Below are 20,560 nucleotides of genomic sequence, written 5' to 3'. Positions count from 1 at the left end.
AAGCTTGTACTCGGTTGCTTCTTACCCATATGCACTCAAGTATTTTTAACTCATCATTCCCTTTCCAGGTTGGCAAAAGATAAATACCAAGAAGATTCTTTTAAACAAGAAACAAAATATTCGAATATTTATTGAGGGACAGAGAATTCAGATGTCTGTGGAGTATACGGCTTATATAATATTGCCCACTTTTGCTTTTGTTTGTTCGTCCGCATGTGGTTACACGTGAGAGAGGGGGGACCCTTCACGCCCCTTGCATTTTGCATTCTCAGGAAAAATAAAGAAAAGAAGGAAAAACTCTATCTAGATCCCAAAGTAAAAAATATGGACTGATTTCTTTTCCAGTATGGTCTGCATAAAACTTGGAGAAAACCGTCAAACTGTGAGATTTTATTTTATTTTTTGATAAGAGTCAAACTGTGAGATTTATGACTGAAACAAGAGTTTAATGAGATTTACACTGAATTCAGCCACCAAGTATGCTGGCTAGAGTAACAAGAACATACGAAAGCTCACAAGGAAGGACGGCCACACCAACAATTTTAGAAAAGCCCAGACTTCTTTCAAAAGCATTAACCCAAAACTCCCAAGCATGTAGGCATATGCACCCGCATTATGTACAAATATCGTGTGAGAAAGGTTGATACATCATCCTCCAAAACCGTAGCAAGGACCACAACGTTGTTTGGAAGAAGATTCTTCAGCACAGTGACTGGAAGCAAGCAAGTTGACCTGCAAAAAATCTCACTGGTTTAGCCAATCCAATTGGACTTTGACAGCATTAACAACAGGAACATGGATTAACCTTTATGATCTCCCATTTTGAGCTTGTTCGCCTAGAGGCTGCTAAGACACTCATGTGAAATTCCTGTTTATGGGAACACAAGGAAAGGAAACATGTTACGGATTTATTCAAACTGTTTATTCAGATTAAAGATGTAAGTAAACTGAATGAAGCCAAACTGTTTTGATAATCTATTCTTATCTTCATTTTGTGGGAACCCGTAAGCCATATTAGTATGGAAATCAAGAAAAGGGGACAAGTCAAGATGATATCATGAAAATCAGATTAACAACTATAAAATACATTTGAGAACTAAATCTGGTACTGAGAATATGCTAATGAAAACAACTTTTCGTAGAACACATCAAGTAGAGAAGTTAATTTGTGTCATACTGGCAAAAGACTTACCCTAAACGGATCGCCCCTCAAGGACTGCACAAACATAGATTTTCCTGAGTCGTTATCCTGCAAAGGAAGAAGAAGCACCAGGTAGGTTCAACTCTTCAGTCACAAAAGAGAGTTATGAAGCAGTTGTGAAGATTAAAGTTCCCAATGTACCTCTAAATGGACATCCCTGAGTCGTCTTCCAGTTTGAGCACAGCATATGCGGACAACATGTTCATCACAACTCCCACTGATAACATAGTCCCGTCCATTTATGTAATAGGAACGAGTATAATTATGAGCACTTCCGCTTGAAGCAATCTCAAAATTTATGCATAGCCTCCCATCAGCTGCCAGAATTTGTTTAACCTGGCATCATTAAACAGTTTTTCATCATCGTCAACCCAAAAGAAACAACATAAATTGATATTGTGGAGGCAATTAGACGGCCTAAATGCCAAAATAGCAGACCTTAAAACTACAAGATGCTGCTAGGCAGAGGGTTGAGAACATCCTTACCCTCTAAGGTCTTTATTAGTGAAACTAAAGAAGTAAACTTACCCACTAAATTTCTTATACAATACCAGAATAAAGCATGTACCATCCAAGAAAGTGTACCTCATTGTCAACAGCCGAAACAAGCAAATAGAGGTCATCAGGAGAAAAGCAAAGCATCACATTTCCTCTAGAGCTTGAAGCTGTATAGCACGGCCGCACTGGGTTCTGTCTCAAATCCCACATCTTGACATCACGGTCAAATGATGAAGTAGCAAATAGAAAGGGGGAATGGTGTGCAAACTTAGCCACATTAATTGGTTCTCGATGCATGTCAGTGAACAATTGCAAACGTTTTCCACTGCAGATGTCATAAAGAGCAACATTTTTTGTGTATCCGCTGGCAAGAAACTGATCATCCGTTGAGTTGACATGAAGGGAAGTCAATTGCTCAAAATCATCAAAATTTACTGTAGCAGAACGGCAACAGGTATCCGTAACTTTTGGTGGCATATGATTGATGTCAAACAACCTCAAGGAACCATTGTCAGAACCGGCAACAAGCTGGTTGTTCATTCAAGTGAAAATGAAATCAGCAAAAAAAGACTTGTTTTAAGTGGCTGAAAAAAGCATCTGCAGCCCTTGTACTCAAGTGTTAGTTATACTTAATTATGCTTATATGAGCCAGACCAACCACGCACATTGGTAGGCCATGGATTAACATCTGATTAGTCACATTTCACAATATTCCAGGAGTGAGATACCATTTGCTATTTGGATGCATTGACCTAGTACATATGTAAAACTCTACCAAGGTTCCATTAACAATAAACCATAGACAGCACGGTGCTTTTTAATATCTCAGTATCTCGAGTTAGCTCATCAAGTTAGCTTATAAAACTATAAACATCTTTTTGGCACATTCTATGAAAATCTAGAGCACAATTACCATGCATTCTCACGCATTAATATCTAATATCTACAAGACATTGTAAATTCCATGAAAAATAAATTATATTCGACAAGCAAGATGCTGGGTCTATAATATCACTAGTTCATGGTATGATTGAGGGAATTTGTTGTTGTAATAAAATCACATACCTTGGATGGATGCTTCTTGAGCCAACACAACCCCAATACGCTGTTCATTGCTCCAGTGGATGGGATATAACTAACAAGTTTTCCACTTTCATGGTTGATAACAACCACTTCACCATCCAGAGTTCCAAAAGCCATAAGACTGGAGTTGGATGGATTATACTCAAACTGCCTTGGACGAAGCCTCTTGCTTTCTTCTTTAAGTATGTGGCTAAAGTTAGATACTGAATGTAACAGCGGCCAAGCAGAAGACCCAAGTTTGGCAGCACTAAGGGACCTCAAGAAAAAATGTTGACCATTTCTGTAAGGATATAGAAGTTTTGGCTTGAAAGGTTTTTGGAAGTAAATGCCACTCGTTCTCATTTCACGATTACCCAAAACATGAACAACACTTTCCTTGTGTCGCCGTCTATAAGGTAAGTGCTCATAGTATTTTGAAGAGACACTCTTAGCCAATTCCCTGTCCACCTGTCTGATAGGAACATTATCTAAAACTTCTAAACGAGGCAATGAAGAAATGATGTAGTCTCTATAATTTTTCTCAAAGCATATGGGTGACGGATGATAAGAATCATAGGTGGTTGTCATAGTGCCATTTGTCAGGTGCTGCTTTTGAAAACTCCTAGCAAACTCACCGTTGTCTTGAATCTACAATTTGCCAAAAGAAACCTGTTACATATGCTAATAAATTCATGAAGAATGAATATGTTTGTATACTTTTCCTTTCCTAATATTAATTATATCAATTAAAAACAATAGTCGGTTCTCACCTCACTCTCCACTTTGGCCTGTCCATTCAAATCAGGAAGGGTAGCAGATACTTCTAACAAACACATTTCTTTGAGGTAACTTGAAAGTTTTACTTCACTTTTCTCTGAGAAATTATTAGTCATGCTCTGGATCTCACAATTTATTTTTGAATCATCAAGACAGAGTAGGTTTCTGCCTGTTTCTTTTGTGCATAAAACATGACATGCGGCATCTCCAGTATCAGTAGACGGTACCTCACTGTAATGACCCATATTCAAGGGAGTTCTCTCAGGAATATGAATCCTAGCTTTATCACCAGACAATGCAGGACATGGTCCAGTGTCCTTGCAACATAAACAATTTTGAAACCGTAGTTCCACCAAAGAACGAAGTTTTGACAGGGCAGCAGCAGTTGTCCAGAGATTAGCAACTCTCGTTTCACACATTGAGAGGCGTATCAGATATGGCATGCAAGAAAAACAGTCCTTCTGTAAACCAGAGAGGGAAGTACAAAAATCCAGATTAAGGGTGTGTAACCGCATAAATACTCCAACCATGTCGAGTTTTTCGATATGGAGAGACCTCAAATTCAAAACTTCACAGGCCAAGCCATACTGGCAGATATCCCTGGAGAAGAGAGTAAATTGTTAAATAAGTTAAAAGACTTCACTTCAATATGTACAACCCCATCTATCTTTCAATGGATGGAGAGCTGCATTGCCATAACCATTAAGCTTTCAAAGAGGGATTGGGGGTTAAAATATGTACAAAATACGACTCAATTAATGGAATATTATTGAAACAGACCATAAAACGTCCTTCCCCAATGATATATCCAGGAAATCGACGATACGAAGCTTTTGATCAACCGCATTCATCAAAGTTGTAACGTTTTCTTTACTCAAGACACAATGTGATTCATGAAGTATGTCAACTGCATCAATCTCAGAGGAGTCGGTTGCCATAAATACATCAATCAGTGAGGATATATCAGCATCTTTTAGCTGATCTAATGAAATCACTATGCTACATTTTGCGTGGATGGAGTTTTGGATCTTGGCCTGAATGACAATTGAAAAAAAAAGGGTTATTGATATGGTGCACTGTGCTGCTGCAAGTTAAGAAAGGGTTGCGCGCGCGTTATGTACAAAAGCAGAAAATTAAGATAAGAAAACCATGAATATTTACATTATGGATGACAATTTAAAGTAGGGAGTTTTATTTGGAGAGGACCTTAGAAAACCAGGACAACACTGCAGAGTTGGGTGGCACCTCATGCTTCTTGCAAGAATCAAGATACCTAGCGCCAAAAAAGAGAAAAGGTAGTTAATAAAGCATTCAGATAATAAACAGCATCTGGGTGTAAAAAACTTATACGAACAGAATAGAGCATCTAGTCAACATTATATAGCCAATTCGGGTGAAAAGCTCTCATAGTATTTCATTGAATTTGCTCTCTGATATTTACTTCTCTGGAAAGTGGCCATGTATTCATTACTCGAACTTTTGGTAATCTTCAAATTCACGGGTGGCTGAGAATTCTAAAAGAAAATATGCTCTGCCGTTAATTCAGTACAATAAATTGCAACCATATATCTTTTCGAAATGAAATAAAATACATATACTTTTTCTCCATGTGAATTGATATCGGTACCTTTAGATCCTTATGCTAAGGCGGACATCAATTGACTTAATTAACAGAGCTAACGGAAAACAGAAGTTGTAAAATAGAACTAGACTGGGAAACAGAAAAAGGAATTCTCAGAGAGAGAGAGAGAGAGACCGAGCTTCGAAGCTGAAGATACTCATGGAAATGGATTGTTCTCTTCTTTCTCCAGTTGTAGGTCTTCCCTACAGCAGCACAAATGGAGGAGTACGGGGATATAAACAAAGGAATTTGGGAAAGTAGGAAATATCTATAGCGATGTATGAGGTGGGGGGGAAGGGAAGATCCGTACTGCGTCGTAGACAGAAGGTATAAGCGGAGTGGCTTCTCAGAACCACATGTCAATTGCCATTTTCCACTTCAACCGTGCATTTACTTTTGTCAGCCAGCGATCTGCACATTTGGAGCTCACTCCTGTTACTGGACAACGAAAGTTTCGCACGTTGATCCCATGTGAATACAATGTTGAATTAGACCATACAGACGACAAGGATGAAACCAAACATAGAAGATTAACGTGGTTTCCGGATAAGGATGAAAGATTCTGTCTATTGGAAACACTTCAATCATTATTCCCTTTTTTTTTCCTTTTTATTTTTATTTTTGGGTTGCGCAGACTTGAATCATTATAATTTTTCAAGCAACCATTTCATTACTTAAAAAAAAAAAAGAAAAAAAAGATACATTAATAAAAGGAGGTTGAGTTCTAAAAAAATATATACCCACTTGTAACTTGTATCGAATATAAAAAATTAAAAATATATAAATAAGAGATTAAGACCAATATATTGACCTCACCAACTTCAAAATTTTAAGAGAGTCTGTTTAAATGATAGTTTTATATATATATATATATATATAAATATAATTTATTGGATCGACTGTTGTGACAAAGTTGAAAAAGACCCGTGACAAAGAGTATAGCGTTGCGCGCAATAGGGTTGTAAAAAATGTTCTTCATTTTTTATAGAATTTTTAGAAAAATTTGTGTTAGTATCTTTGATGCACATTGGTGGTTTGAATTAACGGTGGCCAAAAGCACACATACGCAGTTTTTTATGCCAGAGCCTAATGAGTTGCAATCAGAATATTGCTACATGCAGTACTCATTTTTGTATATTTTTTACGCACTCTATTAATATAATTAATTGCATCAAATTTTTTAATATACAATTAATCACATCAGTAGAGTGTACAAAAAAATATGTAAAAGTGAGTGCACGTAAAATTTTTGTGTTTCTTATAATAAATTATTAATTAAAAAAAATATTAAATTTTAAAATCTTATATTATTATAATTTATTATATTAATAATTATTCTAATACTAAATCACTATATATTATAATATATTATAATATATCACTATATTATATACTATAATACAATTATAATTCTTTTAAAAAAAATATAATTATAATATACTACAATATATTATCACTATAATATTATATAATATATTATATATAGTATATTTATTAAAACTGAATTGGATTGAAAATTAGTAAAATCTGAATACCGATTTAGAAGAATAATTAGTGCATAATTAATTTTAAAAATATAAAATTGATCATAAATTTTATCTAAAATTAGACTGGACAGGACTGATATGCCCATAGTTCTAGCTGAAATTTGCCTTTCAGAACAGTTATCAGAAAGATGTGACTGAATATTTCGTACTAGATCCAATTTCAGTAGTTTTGTTCGGATTCCAACCAGAATCACTATTTCGACCCAAAAATTTAACACACGGTTTTCTTCTCAAGGCATATCTATAATTTCATCATCTTCTTATTTGTCTGCTGATTCATTTTTTGATCAATATGTAGCATCAACACGTCTACATCTACCTATAATAAATAAAAGAGATGAGATTTGCAGGCAAAAGATAAAAAAGTGGTTTACATATTTTAAAATATTTTCTTTGGAGAAGTTGGAGAAGAAGGACGTACATCCATATGATTATTAATTTGAATGACCGGCAGCATCGTTTTGAATGAGAATTGGGTACGCGTGTTTATTGAGTATTTAATTGAGTTTTATAAATAAATATGATTATGACTTGTATTGATTATTGATAATTATTATTAAGTTTATCAAAGATGTTTATTTTAAAATTTGTATTGATTTTATTTTAGAATATAGTTATTATATATATAATTTATTTATATAACGTCTATCTCGAAACGATATACCAAAATGTACCAGTATCGAAATATTTCATTTCAGTATCTTAACCGAAACGATTATCGAAATGGAATTCAAAACTTTGCCTATATATGATTGTATGTTAAGATTACTTTCACCTATTTTAATTAATTATTGATAGGACTCACTATTTTTTTAACTTCTCGTAAAGAGTTAAACTTATCTCAATTTATTTCATATATTCAAACACATATTTCAACTTATTTGTTTTTAAATATATCTAAGTAGAACTTATAAAATATTACTTATTCACATATTAACTCAGATCATCTCAACATCCAGACACAGTTTTGATTCTGAATCTCACAATGTTGTGCGTGTTAGAATTGCCGGTCCTAGTTAGTATTTCGTAATTTGGTAGCAATGGCTAGAGACTGGCATGGAGGGCTGAGAGTCGTGCTTGAACACCAGAAGATAATAAATTGAGCATGAACCAAGTTGGAGGAGAGAATATGCCAAAAAATTAACTTCAATTAGAAGAAATATCAAATTCTTCTTACGAAGAAGAAGGGAAAGAGAAAAAAATAAAATAAAATAAAATTTAGGACATCATTTATTCATTCTAAAAAAAGTGTGTTAAGAGGTTTAAAGTAGAGAGAAATCATCAAAACTAGTAGACAAACTAGTTGACCTTAATCATTAGCATATTAGTGAATAAGTGATCCTATTTAAAATTATAACTTTTATCCTTAAATAATTATGATAAATTAATGAGTAACCTGCAGGCATAATCTACCGGAGGATCTAACAATCGAGCTATCAATTTTTATTATAATTATATTATTCACTTTCATAATAATTGGTCATATTGCTGGTGTAGCCTCTTGTCACGGATTTAGAATTTCTTCACAAGTCTCGTGCGGTTTTAAGAGATTTTGTCCCCACAAAACTCCTAAGTAAACCTTCTAAATGTTTCAAGACAAAAAGAGAATAAATCTAGAGTGAGAAAGTAGAGAGAGAAATTCTAGAGAACTTGTTTGCTCTTATTGCTTGGTGCTTTACACAAATGAGGACTCCCTCTATTTATAGGGACCTCTTGGTACAAATAACGGTTAAGATTGTGACACTTGTTACCAATCCAAGGGAAAGAACATTCTAGACCACTATTCTAGAATTATCTACAAGGTTTCTCCTAAGAGGTTCTACACCATTCTAGAGTGCTCCATCTAACTCTACAACATTTTACAAGATTCAAGAGTAATCTACAAAGGGTTAGGAGACTCTAGAAGATTATGAAATTCTCTAAAAAAATCTGGGTGGTGACACTCTGCCAGTACTAACCAAAATTATAAAAAATTATAATTTCAGTCTTGGTAAGCTGGAACAGATTTGTTGATGTCTTGTTTTGTTGTCTGAGCAACTTCGCGATGGGTTGATTTGTTCTTGCAATTATGGAGAATCGAGAGCTCGGAGTAGTGAGGATTCATGAATACTTCTAGTTTAAGTTTTTAGTCTATGAATTAAGGGAGCTCGAATGAAAGTGCTTAGAGAGTTTCTTGCCTCCACAAGGGGGGTATATCAATGTTTTAAATTCCGTTTCAATGATCATTCCGGTTTAAGTACTGGAACGGAATATTTCGATATCGGTGTATTTTGCGATTAATTATATATTTATTTAAACTAACAACTAATAGAATAAATACATACATATATATATGTAAGTGTGTATCATGTATATGTGTGTGTGTGTATATATATATATATATATATATATATAGCAAAATTGAAGATTTTATAAAATGAATATATGTCAAAAAAATTATAAATTTGAGTTGAGATACAAAAACAAAGAAAAAAAAGGATAGATAAATTCTTAAAAATAATGATATTTAAAAAATGAGAGAATAATGAAATATATTTAAAGTTACAAAAAAAATTAAAATTATATAAATATATTTTATATTTTAAAATTAATTAAATACCATCAAGATTTAAAATTTATAAATACCATCCAAGTACAAGAAAATTACAAAAATAGTCCAAAATAAAATGGAGACGGAAATGTCAATTAGGCAGAAATGGCCGGAATTTAATCGGAATGGGTCGAAATTTGGAGCGAAATTGAATGAGATGATATAGTGCATTAAATACTATACCGAAACAGAATGGAATTTAAAACTATGGTATATATACTTGGTATCTGGTATTGGTGGTCCCCTAGTAAATCGATCGTGGTGATGTTGCTTCATACTCAGGTCGTGTCCTCTTTCAATGTTTTGCCATGTGACAAGTCACCCATGTGTGATCATGGCAACCGCTGTCAGTCTAGGGTTCATGTTATGGCGTGTTCGTCTCCTAATTTCTTAAATGCAGCGTGGTCTTGCCCTAGCGGACTCACCTTCCAAGTCTGTCTAGGGGCCAGGGTTGTCCTTGACTCCGTGTGTATGGATTGTCAACCAGTAGAGGTGTTAGGCCTTCTTACCCAAGGTCCACATCCTGCTTTGTAGGTTTCTTGGACTTACCTCGCCCTTTGGGCCCAGCCCATCCTATCATTTTATACCAATTTCCTTCTATTGGGCTACCCTTAGACCCATCGGTGCTTTGAGGGTTGGGCTCGTGTGGTTTGGCTCGGTACCGAGAACTGCCTTCCTCACAAGATTCTTAGTAAGAATAGTGACGAAGATTAAAGAGTTACTGAACAAGTAGAAGTGCCTTCGAATAATTGTTATCATTACTTGTGGAAAGCTAAAAGAGCAAAAGGAAGACATTTCCTTTGCTTGGAATCAAAGCATGTTCTTTCTTTTTACCCCATAAAATAAATGCAGCTGAACATCAACTCGTGGCTTTTGGCTTCTCTACGCTATTCCCTTGCCTCAAAATCCTCGTCTCGACTTTATGAAAGGCTAAAAAGGCTCCGTAGTGAGTCGTATACGTTTCATATTATATAAATTCACTGCCTGATAAGACTACACATTGTTCATCCGTGACCAATTATTGCTACTTTGAACCCAAGAGGAATCTCTTTTAACTTTGGGTTTGGACTGTACTAAGCTGTGAAAACCACCAATACTTTCCAATTGAGAAATAATTAGGTGCTTTCTAAGAAGCGAAATGCTGACTTACGAGGCACGTAAAGATTATAAACGCTTTGTCTTTGGCCAACTTTACCCATCTTTTATGCAATTAGGTAAGTCTAGACTAGACTTTCATGAGAAGTGGTACAGCGCTATAAAAAAAAGTAAACTGATTTCGTATGATATATCACATTTTAATTTGAGTTTATTTTTATGAAATTTTTTTGTAATTAAAATTTTTTTTATTCTATCAATGCAAAAGAAAATAGTCAACTCATCTCAAAAAGGGCAAAAAAATTAAGAAGCAATTAATTGTTATTTATTTATGAAAAGGTAAATAATGTAAGAAAATGCAGACAGAAGCAAAAGAAAACGAGAGAAAATAATATAAAGGAAGTTTACTGGTAATACTAAAACAACAGCAAATGAAGGAGTCAACAGAAAACTACAGAGCTTTCCCCATACTCGGCCCAAAGAATAAACGAAGGAGACGTGGGTAAATCCCAACTGTCCAAAAGCAAACCGACAGAATTTTCCAAAGCCGACGAGACTCACATGATTGTTAAACAGATAATATAATTAAAAAAATATATATCCTTGAATACAACATTTGAATTATTCACCTAACGGTCGGATAACTCTGTCCTTGAAATAATGTAGCACCGAGCATATAATAATAAAATAAATATACATAAATCTCTCTCTCTCTCTCTAAAGGGTCAATCCGAAGAAAGCCAATCCCAATGCCCAGCCAGCAATTACCTTCTGCACGGACCTGATCGTAACTGCTCCGCTCTGCATTTTGGTTCCACAAAAATTCAAACAGTAATTAATTTAGGTGATCAGTAATTAATTTTATGTGCCTAGTTTCATGTTTATTTTTTAAAAAAAATTTACAATTTTCAGACACCGACAACAATAAAAGCTGGACTGTACTACTGTATGACTGTCTGACAACGTCATTTCTTGTTGACAGTGTTCTGCAACTAGAAATTTCACTCTAGCAAATGAAATCTACGGTGCTTCGCGCGTGATGTGTTTACTCTGTTTCAGTACATGGTCTGGTCCTACTGGCTGAGGGCTACTGACTACAGAGCAAAGCTAACGTAAAATATAAAACAGAGATACAATGTCTCCGAATTAGCATCTTAAGGTAAGATCCCAGATCTGAGCGCACATTATAACGCGGTACAAGTTAGAATCAAGGTTAAATGCATAATAACACGTACCTCATCGGCCGCCAAGGAGGGACCGGGTGAGAAAGCGTCCTGGTTCGGTCCGGGGGCTTCTGCCGGCGGTGCAGGAGGACCTAGCAATGCTGGCGCTGGGGCCGGCGCGTTGTGCTTCTTAGTTTTCGTTTTGGTCTTCTTCTTGCTGGGAGCAGGAGCCGGAACCTCAGCAGTTGGTGCAGAAACAGGAGCCGGAGTAGCGCTGGAGGGAACAGTTTCTGGTGCAGGTGATGGAGGTGATTTCGCCGGAGCAGGAGACGGTTGAGCGCTGACTGGAACAGGAGCTGGTGGGGAGCTTACTGGAGTGACAGCTGGAGGCGACGACGTTGGGGTCATAGCCGCTGGGGCAGGCGCTGCCGGTTTTTTTGATGGAGCAGGCGCCTCCGGCTTCTTCGATGGTGCAGGCGCCGCGGGCTTCTTCGATGGAGCAACAGCTGGTGGTATTGAAGCCGATGTTGGAGACGAAACCGGAGCCGGAGACTTAGGTTTGGAAGGTGCTTTGGCTGGAGATTGTGGTTTAGACGGAGCTGCGGCAGGTGAAGTCGGTGTAGTAGCAGTTGGCGGAGCTTTCGAGGGCGCAGCAGCCGGAGATTGGGCTCCGACGTTGCTGGAAATGACGCAGATGAATGCCAATGCAAATGCGAGAAAGCATTTCCGATCCATTGCTTCAGAGAGTGAGAAACAGAGAGACACAGACTTGAAGACGGTAATAGCAGGGTAGCGTTTATATATAGGCCCACTCAAGGAAACGGGGACGGGAGTTGTTGGATCTGGGCCGTTCGAGGAAATGGGGTCCAGAAGAAGTGGGCCCTGAAGTAACCGTTGGATCAGCATACACAGAGAATAAAGGAGGATCGGTTTAAGAGGGAAAAGGAAGGGGGGGGGGGGGGGGGGGGGGTCACATGGCAAAATCGAACAAAGGTGACAGTGTAAGTGTGGCGCTTGAACCAGTCTGTAGTGGGACCCATTTTAAATTCAGCGATTCCCTGCTTTGATTATGCGTAGTGGTTGTTGCCTGTTGGTACAGCTGGATTGTTGAGGTGGGGGCAGTGCCAGCCTTTACGATCCCTAGAGGACTGGACAGAAAGAGAAACCAATGATACCTGGCCACGTGAAATGTTGCGGTGATCGTTACATACATAAAATGAATGCGATAAAATTATGAGAAATTTTGTTTTATATGTTTTTAAAAATTTTATTACATTTACTTTTACATAATTTTTTAACCATTTCACTAATATAATAAATCAAAATAATTATTTTTTATTAAAAAATTATATAATTAATCACATTAATAAAATACATAAAAAATTATTAAAAAATGATCGGAGATAGAATTTTTATTTTCTTTACCATAACTCTCTGCCGCTGACTCTGTGTTTGCATTGTCTTTTGACCCATTCTGCTGGCCTCTGCAAACTGTCCATCATCGATGTGAAGTACTTTGCTTGCCCGCTTTTGATTTTTGGGTCTTGCTTAGATAAAACGGTCCGTATTTAGAAGTTTCTGCCAATGACAATGGGCATCCATCATGCACACGGCTCCTGTCCATGGGTATTGGTCCAGCAGAAGTCTTGACTCTTTAGCTGTCCACACTCACCGCGTATGAGTTTAGGCTATATAAGTATTTATATAGAAACTTAATGAAAAAAGATAATTAATGTTCATGAGTTGTATCTCACTTTTGTGTCCACAGTTATGATCGCGTTATATAATATCTTGGGTATAAGAAAAATTAGAAAATAAAAAATTCTTTTTATCATCATCTTCTCAACATAAAAAATAGTACACATATAATTATTTTACAATTTTTATTACAACTCTATTTTAAATTATGGGTATTTTGTAAAATAACTTGTAAATGTAAACATTGTTTTACAGTAATATTTGGAGGAGTACTTAATATTAGTCTAGCCCAATATTAGGACCCAAGGTCCAATTCATCGTTCATAGAGAATGACTACTCAAAGGAGCCTCGTAGTATGACACAGGCTATAATTGCCCTAATAATTAAGAGGGATAAATTCTTAAGTTATCAATACGAATGACATGGTGATTAAATAATTCTGATATGTTAGGAATATGTTTTCTAATGGCTAGGCATTGTATAAAGTTAATCTATTTATGATATTCATCCAATATTCTCTGCACATATATGTAAGGACACAAATAATTCTCGAATCATGATTTGATTAAGTATTCTTGAATTATTATCTCTTACTTATTAATAACTTAGGCATCAGAGTTATCAAGATATACAATGTTACTTATGTAACGACTTGCAGGTTAGCGATCATAATCAATGACAGGACACGTCTTTTACAATATTCTCGATTTAAAACGTAGTTATATAAAAAATTATTAAAAGAGCATATGTATATCTCGTTCATGTATTAAAAAAAGATCTATGAGTACATTTATGTTCTAAAACACGAACATGTATGTTATCTCAAAGACTAGCATATGAGTATATACAATTTTTCCTTTACAATCCGTTTCAATTAAATTTTTAAATTTTTTGCATCAAACCATGTGGTGAACTTGAAGAGAGAAATATGAGTGAATGTTGAAAATATAAATAGTCACTTTTCTATGACAAGATCCCAAATTTTAGAGGTACAAAAACCCGGCCGCTTAATCTGCATTAATAACAGAATGCATACTTATTAACAATATGACCACTTAACTTGCAAAAATATACAAAAAACAATAAACAAGAGAGTGCTCTCGAGTGCACACGAGCACTCACAATTGCAGTGAATTAAATTACCGTAACTACAAAGATATGGTAAACAGATATCTCACTATAGTTGTGTGTCCGTGCGCCTTAATACTGCTCCTAACATTTTCCTAAAAAGAAAACCATGGCCTATGATCAGAATTTAAATTAACAAGAATCTATTTATGTGTGTGATCTAGATCAGAACTTGGCAAACCAGCTGCATCCATTCTAAACTCCCAATTCCATTTTTGGAAGCTGAAAAGGTATCAATATATATAGCTGAGAGCATTGATAATAGCCATTGCCTGATGCAAGTCTAAAATTTAGACTCTGGTGGATATTTTGCTCTGCATCGGACTCACTATATAACAAAAAATTCAGACTTCAACTACAGTAAATCTTCCTCCCTCACCATACTTGGCGAGCCACTGTTTGCTCTGGATAAAATATTTTATTATTTCACTAATCCCCTGCCTGCTCTTTCCCTCATTCTCTTCTCTTTCTTCAAGCCGCAAGCAACCTTGAGCTCTTCTCTCCCTCGCTCTTCTTCAACCCACAAGCTTCCTCGTTCATCATTTTGCATCTCCATCTATCGTCTTCTTCCAGGCCAACCGGTAAGTCTCTTCCAGATCCTTTTCTCTGTTCATTTTGCTCTGAGTTTCTCGTCTCCCTCTTTTCTCATTTTTCGATCTGATTCTGATGTACTCCCATTTCTTTCATTTTTCTCTTCAATAAGAGATTAAACGGAGTCGTCGTGGTGGTTCTGCAACTCCCGCAGTGACTTCTCTCAGAAAATCGTAGCGACACGACCGAGCTTTGCCAAATCCATCTTTCCTCTCTTGGTACGTAGTTGCTCTTCCATTTTCCCTTCTCGGATACGCACATTAAAATTCAAACTGATCAAGATGCTCTATATTTCCTTGCAAATTATCACCTATGACTTCTTGAGTTATGATGATTAATTTTAATTTAGATTATTGGAGATTTATCAAATTAACGTTTATTGGGTTTAAGATTTTGCACAATATGAGTTTAGTTGAGTTGATCGATTCTATGATGGAATCAACTGTAGAAATCTTAGGCCTCATTTGTTGAACTTTTGTTATTGTTTTCCGATGCATAATACACTTCTAGAGTTTGGGAGGGTAGCGGAGGTGAAACGGCAGGTGCTTAGCTAGGTATTTACTAGTTATTTTTTCCCATTTCTTATTTTGAAATGAGGAAAGCAATGAGTTTTAGGGACTGGAGCTTGTGAAGAAACATAATTGTTTTGGTCCACTTGTACTTCTTTACATTTGATATGCTCAACTTGTACCTCTATTTTATATGATGTTGCTCTATTTAATCTTCAGTGCAGTAATATAGATTCATTCCTCCACTTCAAGTACTCCATGTGCACTAGGCAAATGGAGTACTTGTGAATTAATAGAATTATTTGGAGGTTTTTCTAATGCTTTTTTGTCTATGCAATCTCTTTAAATGAAACTAGAAGTACAAAGCAGCAAGAGCCACTTTTCATTCAATATTACCAATCAATAGGGGTTTAAAGGCAAAATGTACCACTTTTAATGCAAGTTCCATTAGAAGAGTGTCATGATTTGGTAGAATTCATTGAATTTTTTGCCTCTTGGATTATTAAATTTAATATACTTTAAGTACTCCTCTTTTCATCTCTCTCTCTCTCTCTCTCTCTCTCTCTCTCTCTCTCTCTCTCTCTCTCTCCCTCCCTCCCCTTAAACTTCAATGGCTGATTTGGTGAGCCTGAAATTATTAGGCATTGTAGCAATTTTTTTGGATGTTTTTCTTGTTGTTTGTTGTTGTTGTTGATGAGGGTGGTTGGGCTGGTCTGGCTATTTACTTGCATTTAAGGTAATGGTCTAGAATGATGCTCATTTACATATCCAGTAATATAAATTGTAATGGTTTAGGCTTTGAAGTATTATTACATTAGCATAAGAAAGCCGACTTTTGTTTTTCCTCTTTTTTTGTTTTGAAATGAGTTTTGGTAATGAGTTTTAGGAACTGAACTTTGTGGAGAAAACATAATTTTTTTGGTCCATCTTCTCTGTTTTCTGGAATGATGCTCATTTACATATCCAAAAATATAAATTGTAACGGTTTGGGCTTTAGAGTATTATTACATTACTGTCTTGCTAATTTCATAAAGTTGATGAGTTTAGTTTCTTGTCACCAGAATTAGAGAATTGCAAGACATTTGTGGACTGTTTAGCTGATTCAATAAAGCAAGCTTTAATATTCTTTCTTTTTCTTTTTCTAGCCCCATCCTTGTTTTTATTTATTGTTAGCATGTAAAGATGTGAAATATCTTACTGTTTGGCTAATTCAATAAAGCAAGCTTTAATAACTTCCAGTTTGTTGACATACCTGGCTGAAATATCTTACTATTTGGCTGATTCAATAACTTCCAGTTTGTGTACATTGAACTTACTGTTTAGCTGATCTAGTTTGTTGTTTATAAATTAGTAGGATTGTACTTCTTATTCCTTTAGTTTTCATTATTCAATTTTCCTTTGTTGTTTTCATTATTGGTTTTTGCAATATGATGTTGAGATAATGCAATATGGATTGAGATACTGCAATATGCCCATGAGATACTATATAATTCTGTCTTCTTGTCTACATTTTTTTCTTTCTAGGAGCTGCACTAGTGTAAAGGGGTTTTATTTATTTTTTCTTTCTACAATTTTGGGTGACCTTGAATTTTTATCCAATTGTTGCTTGTGATTCCTGCGTTTATTAATGCACCACTTCTCCAGAGGAAGATCGTACCTTCAACTTAGTGAGGTGTGGTGGTTATCAGATATATATAATAACCTAACTTTCCTTATCAAAAAAAGAATAACCTAACTTACAAGTTTATTGATTGTCATCGAGTTGGATGCTCTCGGAGGTTCCTTAGTCTCTTGTTGCTGAGTTGTTCCTTTACTCTCATTGATGTAGTTTTCTTGATGTTGGAACCTAATGAATTGTTTGAGTAGAAGAAATAATACTCTAGGCTGACATGATAATTACTTTTTGCTGTTTACTCACTACGGGTGACAACCAAATATGTGGAATTAGATTTTGCTCCCTTTTTTTTTTTCCTTACTAGCATTTAGTTTGGATGGTGAATATAGACCTGCTGTTGTGATCTTGGATACCTGTTGTTTGTGGGTTAAGGTGCACTACTGCTATGCCTTTGGTTCATTAATCAGTTAGTATTGATTTTCACCCCACTGATTAATGGTGCAGACTTTTCCTGAATTGATGTCTGTTGTTTTCAATTTTTAAACCATTATCAATTATGCCATGAGACACTTTGCCTGAATGGATGTTTGCTGTTTTCATTAGCATCGATTTTCCTATATTATTGCAATATGGTATTGAGATAATGCATAATGGACTGAGATACTATATAATTCTCAGCAATATTATGCTGGGAATTTAATATCGAACTTGAATATTGGGTAACTTCTCTGACTCTTTAAAAATTTTATATTTTTTAAGGATGAACATACGTGATGATGACCCATTCTTTACCACTCTATTACAAAGTAGAGGGGGAGGTTGTTCTAGTACCTAAACGCAACATTCTAATGTTGTTATCCAAGCAACCCTTAATGACGGTGAAAAGATACCTCCTTCAAAAAAAGTTCAGTGTGGTGCATCTTTCACTGTTGAATAGGATAATCTCCTCGTCTCAGCTTTGCTCAACATTAGTATCGATGCGATAAGGAGTACTGATAAAAAGTCCACTCAAATGTGAAAAAAAATTACCACATTTTACCATGAGTATAAAAAATCAAACATTGCCAACCGTTCTGAGAGCTCTTTGATGAATCAGTGGTCCACGATTCAAAAATAGACAAATAAATTTTGTGCATATGTAGCATAAGTAGAGTCATTGCACCCGAGTGGTGGAACGGAACAAGACAAGGTATGTTTCCTAAAACTTTTTTTCATTTAATTTGTGATGGACTTACTTATGAACTAATAAATATTTTTTTAATATTGTAGATTGAGAATGCGAAGGTGTTGTATAATGAGATGCTAGGGTGTAATTTTACAATAGAGCATTGTTGCTGTCTTCTGAGACACTAACCAAAATGGCAGCAACACATCTCCACCCTTGGTAAGAAGAGAAGGTCACCTGAAAAAGTGTTTGGTGTTGTTGATGTTAACCAAGTTGAGGAAGACATAGAGGTTCTTGCTGAGAGACTTCCAGGTAAAAAAGCTGAAAAAGAAAGGGAGAGGAAGCGGAAATTCATGGAAGGCAATGATATTGGTGAGATTAAGATTGCCTTAGCTAAAATGACTGAAGATAGAGCGACGATCATGGAAGAGCATAGAAATGCCTAGCTGAAGGCAAACCTAGAAAGATCAGCAATATTTGAACTAAAAAAGAAGAAGTTCGAAACAAAGATGATGTTGCTAGATCTAAGTGGCTTGAATGCCATGCAACATAAATATTTCAGCTATATTCAACTCAAAATTTTTGGGGAATGGAGGAAGGATACCGAGGGTACATCTACATCTCTTTCGACACCTTATAAAGATGTCTAACATCAAATGTTTGTAGTAAATATTTGTTTTTAAATATTAGTGATTGCCCAGCCACGTGTGGGCTGGATAAACATGTGGCTGGGTAGCAACTAAATCAATGAACTATTTCAGTAATTAGTAGAATGTTTTAGGATACATTAGTGGACTATAGTAGGGTTTTTTGTAGACTGTTGGTTTGTACATTTGTGGACTATATTGGAAATATGGAAATAGAATATTATGGATGTTAGTGTTATTTCAAAACATAGTAGGGATTTCTAACTATTTGTAATATTTTTGAGATATCTTTGTAATTTTTTTTTTACAATTTTCTAAAATAACAGGGATATATTTATTGTGAAAATATCAACTATTTTTTACAACATGATATCGGTTGCCATATATATATATTTACAACAAAATGTCAACTATTTTTTACAACATGACATCAAGGGAAAAAAATAGTTGAAAAATAATAATTTGTAGTTAAATAATTAAATAATAATTTCTTTAATAAATTTATTAACTAATATGTGAAGTGTATTTGTAAAATATTAAAAAAATTAAATATTATTAAAATATATAATATTTTATTATTATTTAAACTTTAAGATAATTAGTCCTATGTGAACTAATCCATCTAGAAATGGATATTAAAGCTAAAAATTAAATTAAAGACTAGCAATGCTCTGAGATGCCTAAAGCTCCCAATCTTTCTTAGCATGCAATCACCAACACAAAACTATCCTAAAAAACGCGCCCTATGGAAAATGGCATAACTTGTTGACAGGCAAGGATATCATGCATCCCATATTCCCAACACTGCCATGGAGGGACAAGCAAATTCTGGAACCAGTGAACAATGATTGCTGAATCTGGCTAAAAAATCACATCAACAAAACCCAGTTGGAAGCAGTAAATTAGCTGTTGCCCAGATAACTAAAACAAGAAGGAGGGTGAATTGAGTTATTTTAAAAAAAAATAACAATTATAAATCAAATATACAATATAAAATATAAACAAAATACGAAATAACAATAAATATAAAGAATAAGGGTAAGAGAGAAGCAAACTTAGTATGTTAATGAGGTTCGGCCCCACTGCCTACGTCCTCGCCTCAAGCTACCCCTTAAAGATTTCCAAATTCACTATTCAACCTCCTTCAGGTGAAGATAGAAACCTATTACACTTTGAACAACACCGCTACAAAGGATCCGTGTAGAACACCCTCTACACTTGCAATCACCTTACACGTGGTGATTCAACTATTCCCTGTGTAGAACACTTTCTACACGTACAAGGGTTATACACACCCTTTTATTGATACAAGAGCTGATAGTGGGTAGGTTATCAGAAAACACTCCTCAATGAGTGAAATAAGAACAATACAGCGCAAACTATATCTCTCTCAAAATGAACAATGATTAAGGCTCAATGCTTAGAGAAAAGAGAATGAAAGCTTTGAATGAATGTCGTATGCTCTTGGTGTTGTAAATGTGAAGCTCTCAAATGATTTATTTATAGGTATATGAGACTTCATATTCAAATTAAAAAAGATTCACATGTCAAAGACAACATCATTCACTTTTTCAAAAAATTCAGATAAAAGGTTATTCTTTTTCAATTGTCAAAGACAACATCATTCATTTTTCAAAAACTTCAAACCTAAT

At 35.2% G+C, this 20,560-nt stretch overlaps 2 protein-coding genes across 3 annotated transcripts; both read right to left on the bottom strand.

Moving 5' to 3' along the window:
• Positions 1-369: 369 nt before the first annotated feature.
• Positions 370-5,702, bottom strand: LOC122304760. Of its 2 annotated transcripts, XM_043117029.1 has the most exons (11): positions 5,470-5,702; positions 5,295-5,362; positions 4,745-4,811; positions 4,319-4,572; positions 3,532-4,138; positions 2,765-3,409; positions 1,787-2,227; positions 1,343-1,537; positions 1,193-1,249; positions 806-868; positions 370-732 (listed from the first exon to the last, which is right to left on the bottom strand). In XM_043117029.1, exons 2-11 carry the CDS (start codon positions 5,318-5,320, stop codon positions 649-651), a joined length of 2,439 nt encoding a protein of 812 aa, XP_042972963.1. In that variant the 5' UTR covers positions 5,321-5,362; positions 5,470-5,702; the 3' UTR covers positions 370-648. The 2 variants fall into 2 exon arrangements, with proteins under 2 accessions (XP_042972963.1, XP_042972960.1); XM_043117026.1 differs by having other exon boundaries at positions 5,295-5,702.
• A 5,078-nt stretch (positions 5,703-10,780) lies between these two features.
• Positions 10,781-12,344, bottom strand: LOC122304745 (lysine-rich arabinogalactan protein 18-like). The gene is made up of 2 exons (XM_043117013.1): positions 11,627-12,344; positions 10,781-11,192 (listed from the first exon to the last, which is right to left on the bottom strand). Exons 1-2 carry the CDS (start codon positions 12,287-12,289, stop codon positions 11,109-11,111), a joined length of 747 nt encoding a protein of 248 aa, XP_042972947.1. The 5' UTR covers positions 12,290-12,344; the 3' UTR covers positions 10,781-11,108.
• Between the last annotated feature and the right edge of the window lie 8,216 nt (positions 12,345-20,560).

The sequence above is a fragment of the Carya illinoinensis genome, chromosome 1 (genome assembly GCF_018687715.1).
Source record: "Carya illinoinensis cultivar Pawnee chromosome 1, C.illinoinensisPawnee_v1, whole genome shotgun sequence".
NCBI lineage: Eukaryota > Viridiplantae > Streptophyta > Magnoliopsida > Fagales > Juglandaceae > Carya > Carya illinoinensis.
The sequence above is the reverse complement of the archived record's forward strand: the minus strand, read 5'-3'. Positions and strand labels throughout refer to the sequence as shown.

Coding starts and splice junctions, on each gene's coding strand:
- LOC122304760 (XM_043117026.1), bottom strand. CDS start 5,320: ATGAGTATCTTCAGCTTCGAAGCTCG. Junction 2,228..2,764: donor TCAAGAAGCATCCATCCAAG/GTATGTGATTTT, acceptor ATGAACAACCAG/CTTGTTGCCGGTTCTGACAA. Junction 1,250..1,342: donor TCAGGGATGTCCATTTAGAG/GTACATTGGGAA, acceptor CTTCCTTTGCAG/GATAACGACTCAGGAAAATC.
- LOC122304745 (XM_043117013.1), bottom strand. CDS start 12,289: ATGGATCGGAAATGCTTTCTCGCATTTGCATTGGCATTCATCTGCGTC. Junction 11,193..11,626: donor CCTCCTTGGCGGCCGATGAG/GTACGTGTTATT, acceptor ACCAAAATGCAG/AGCGGAGCAGTTACGATCAG.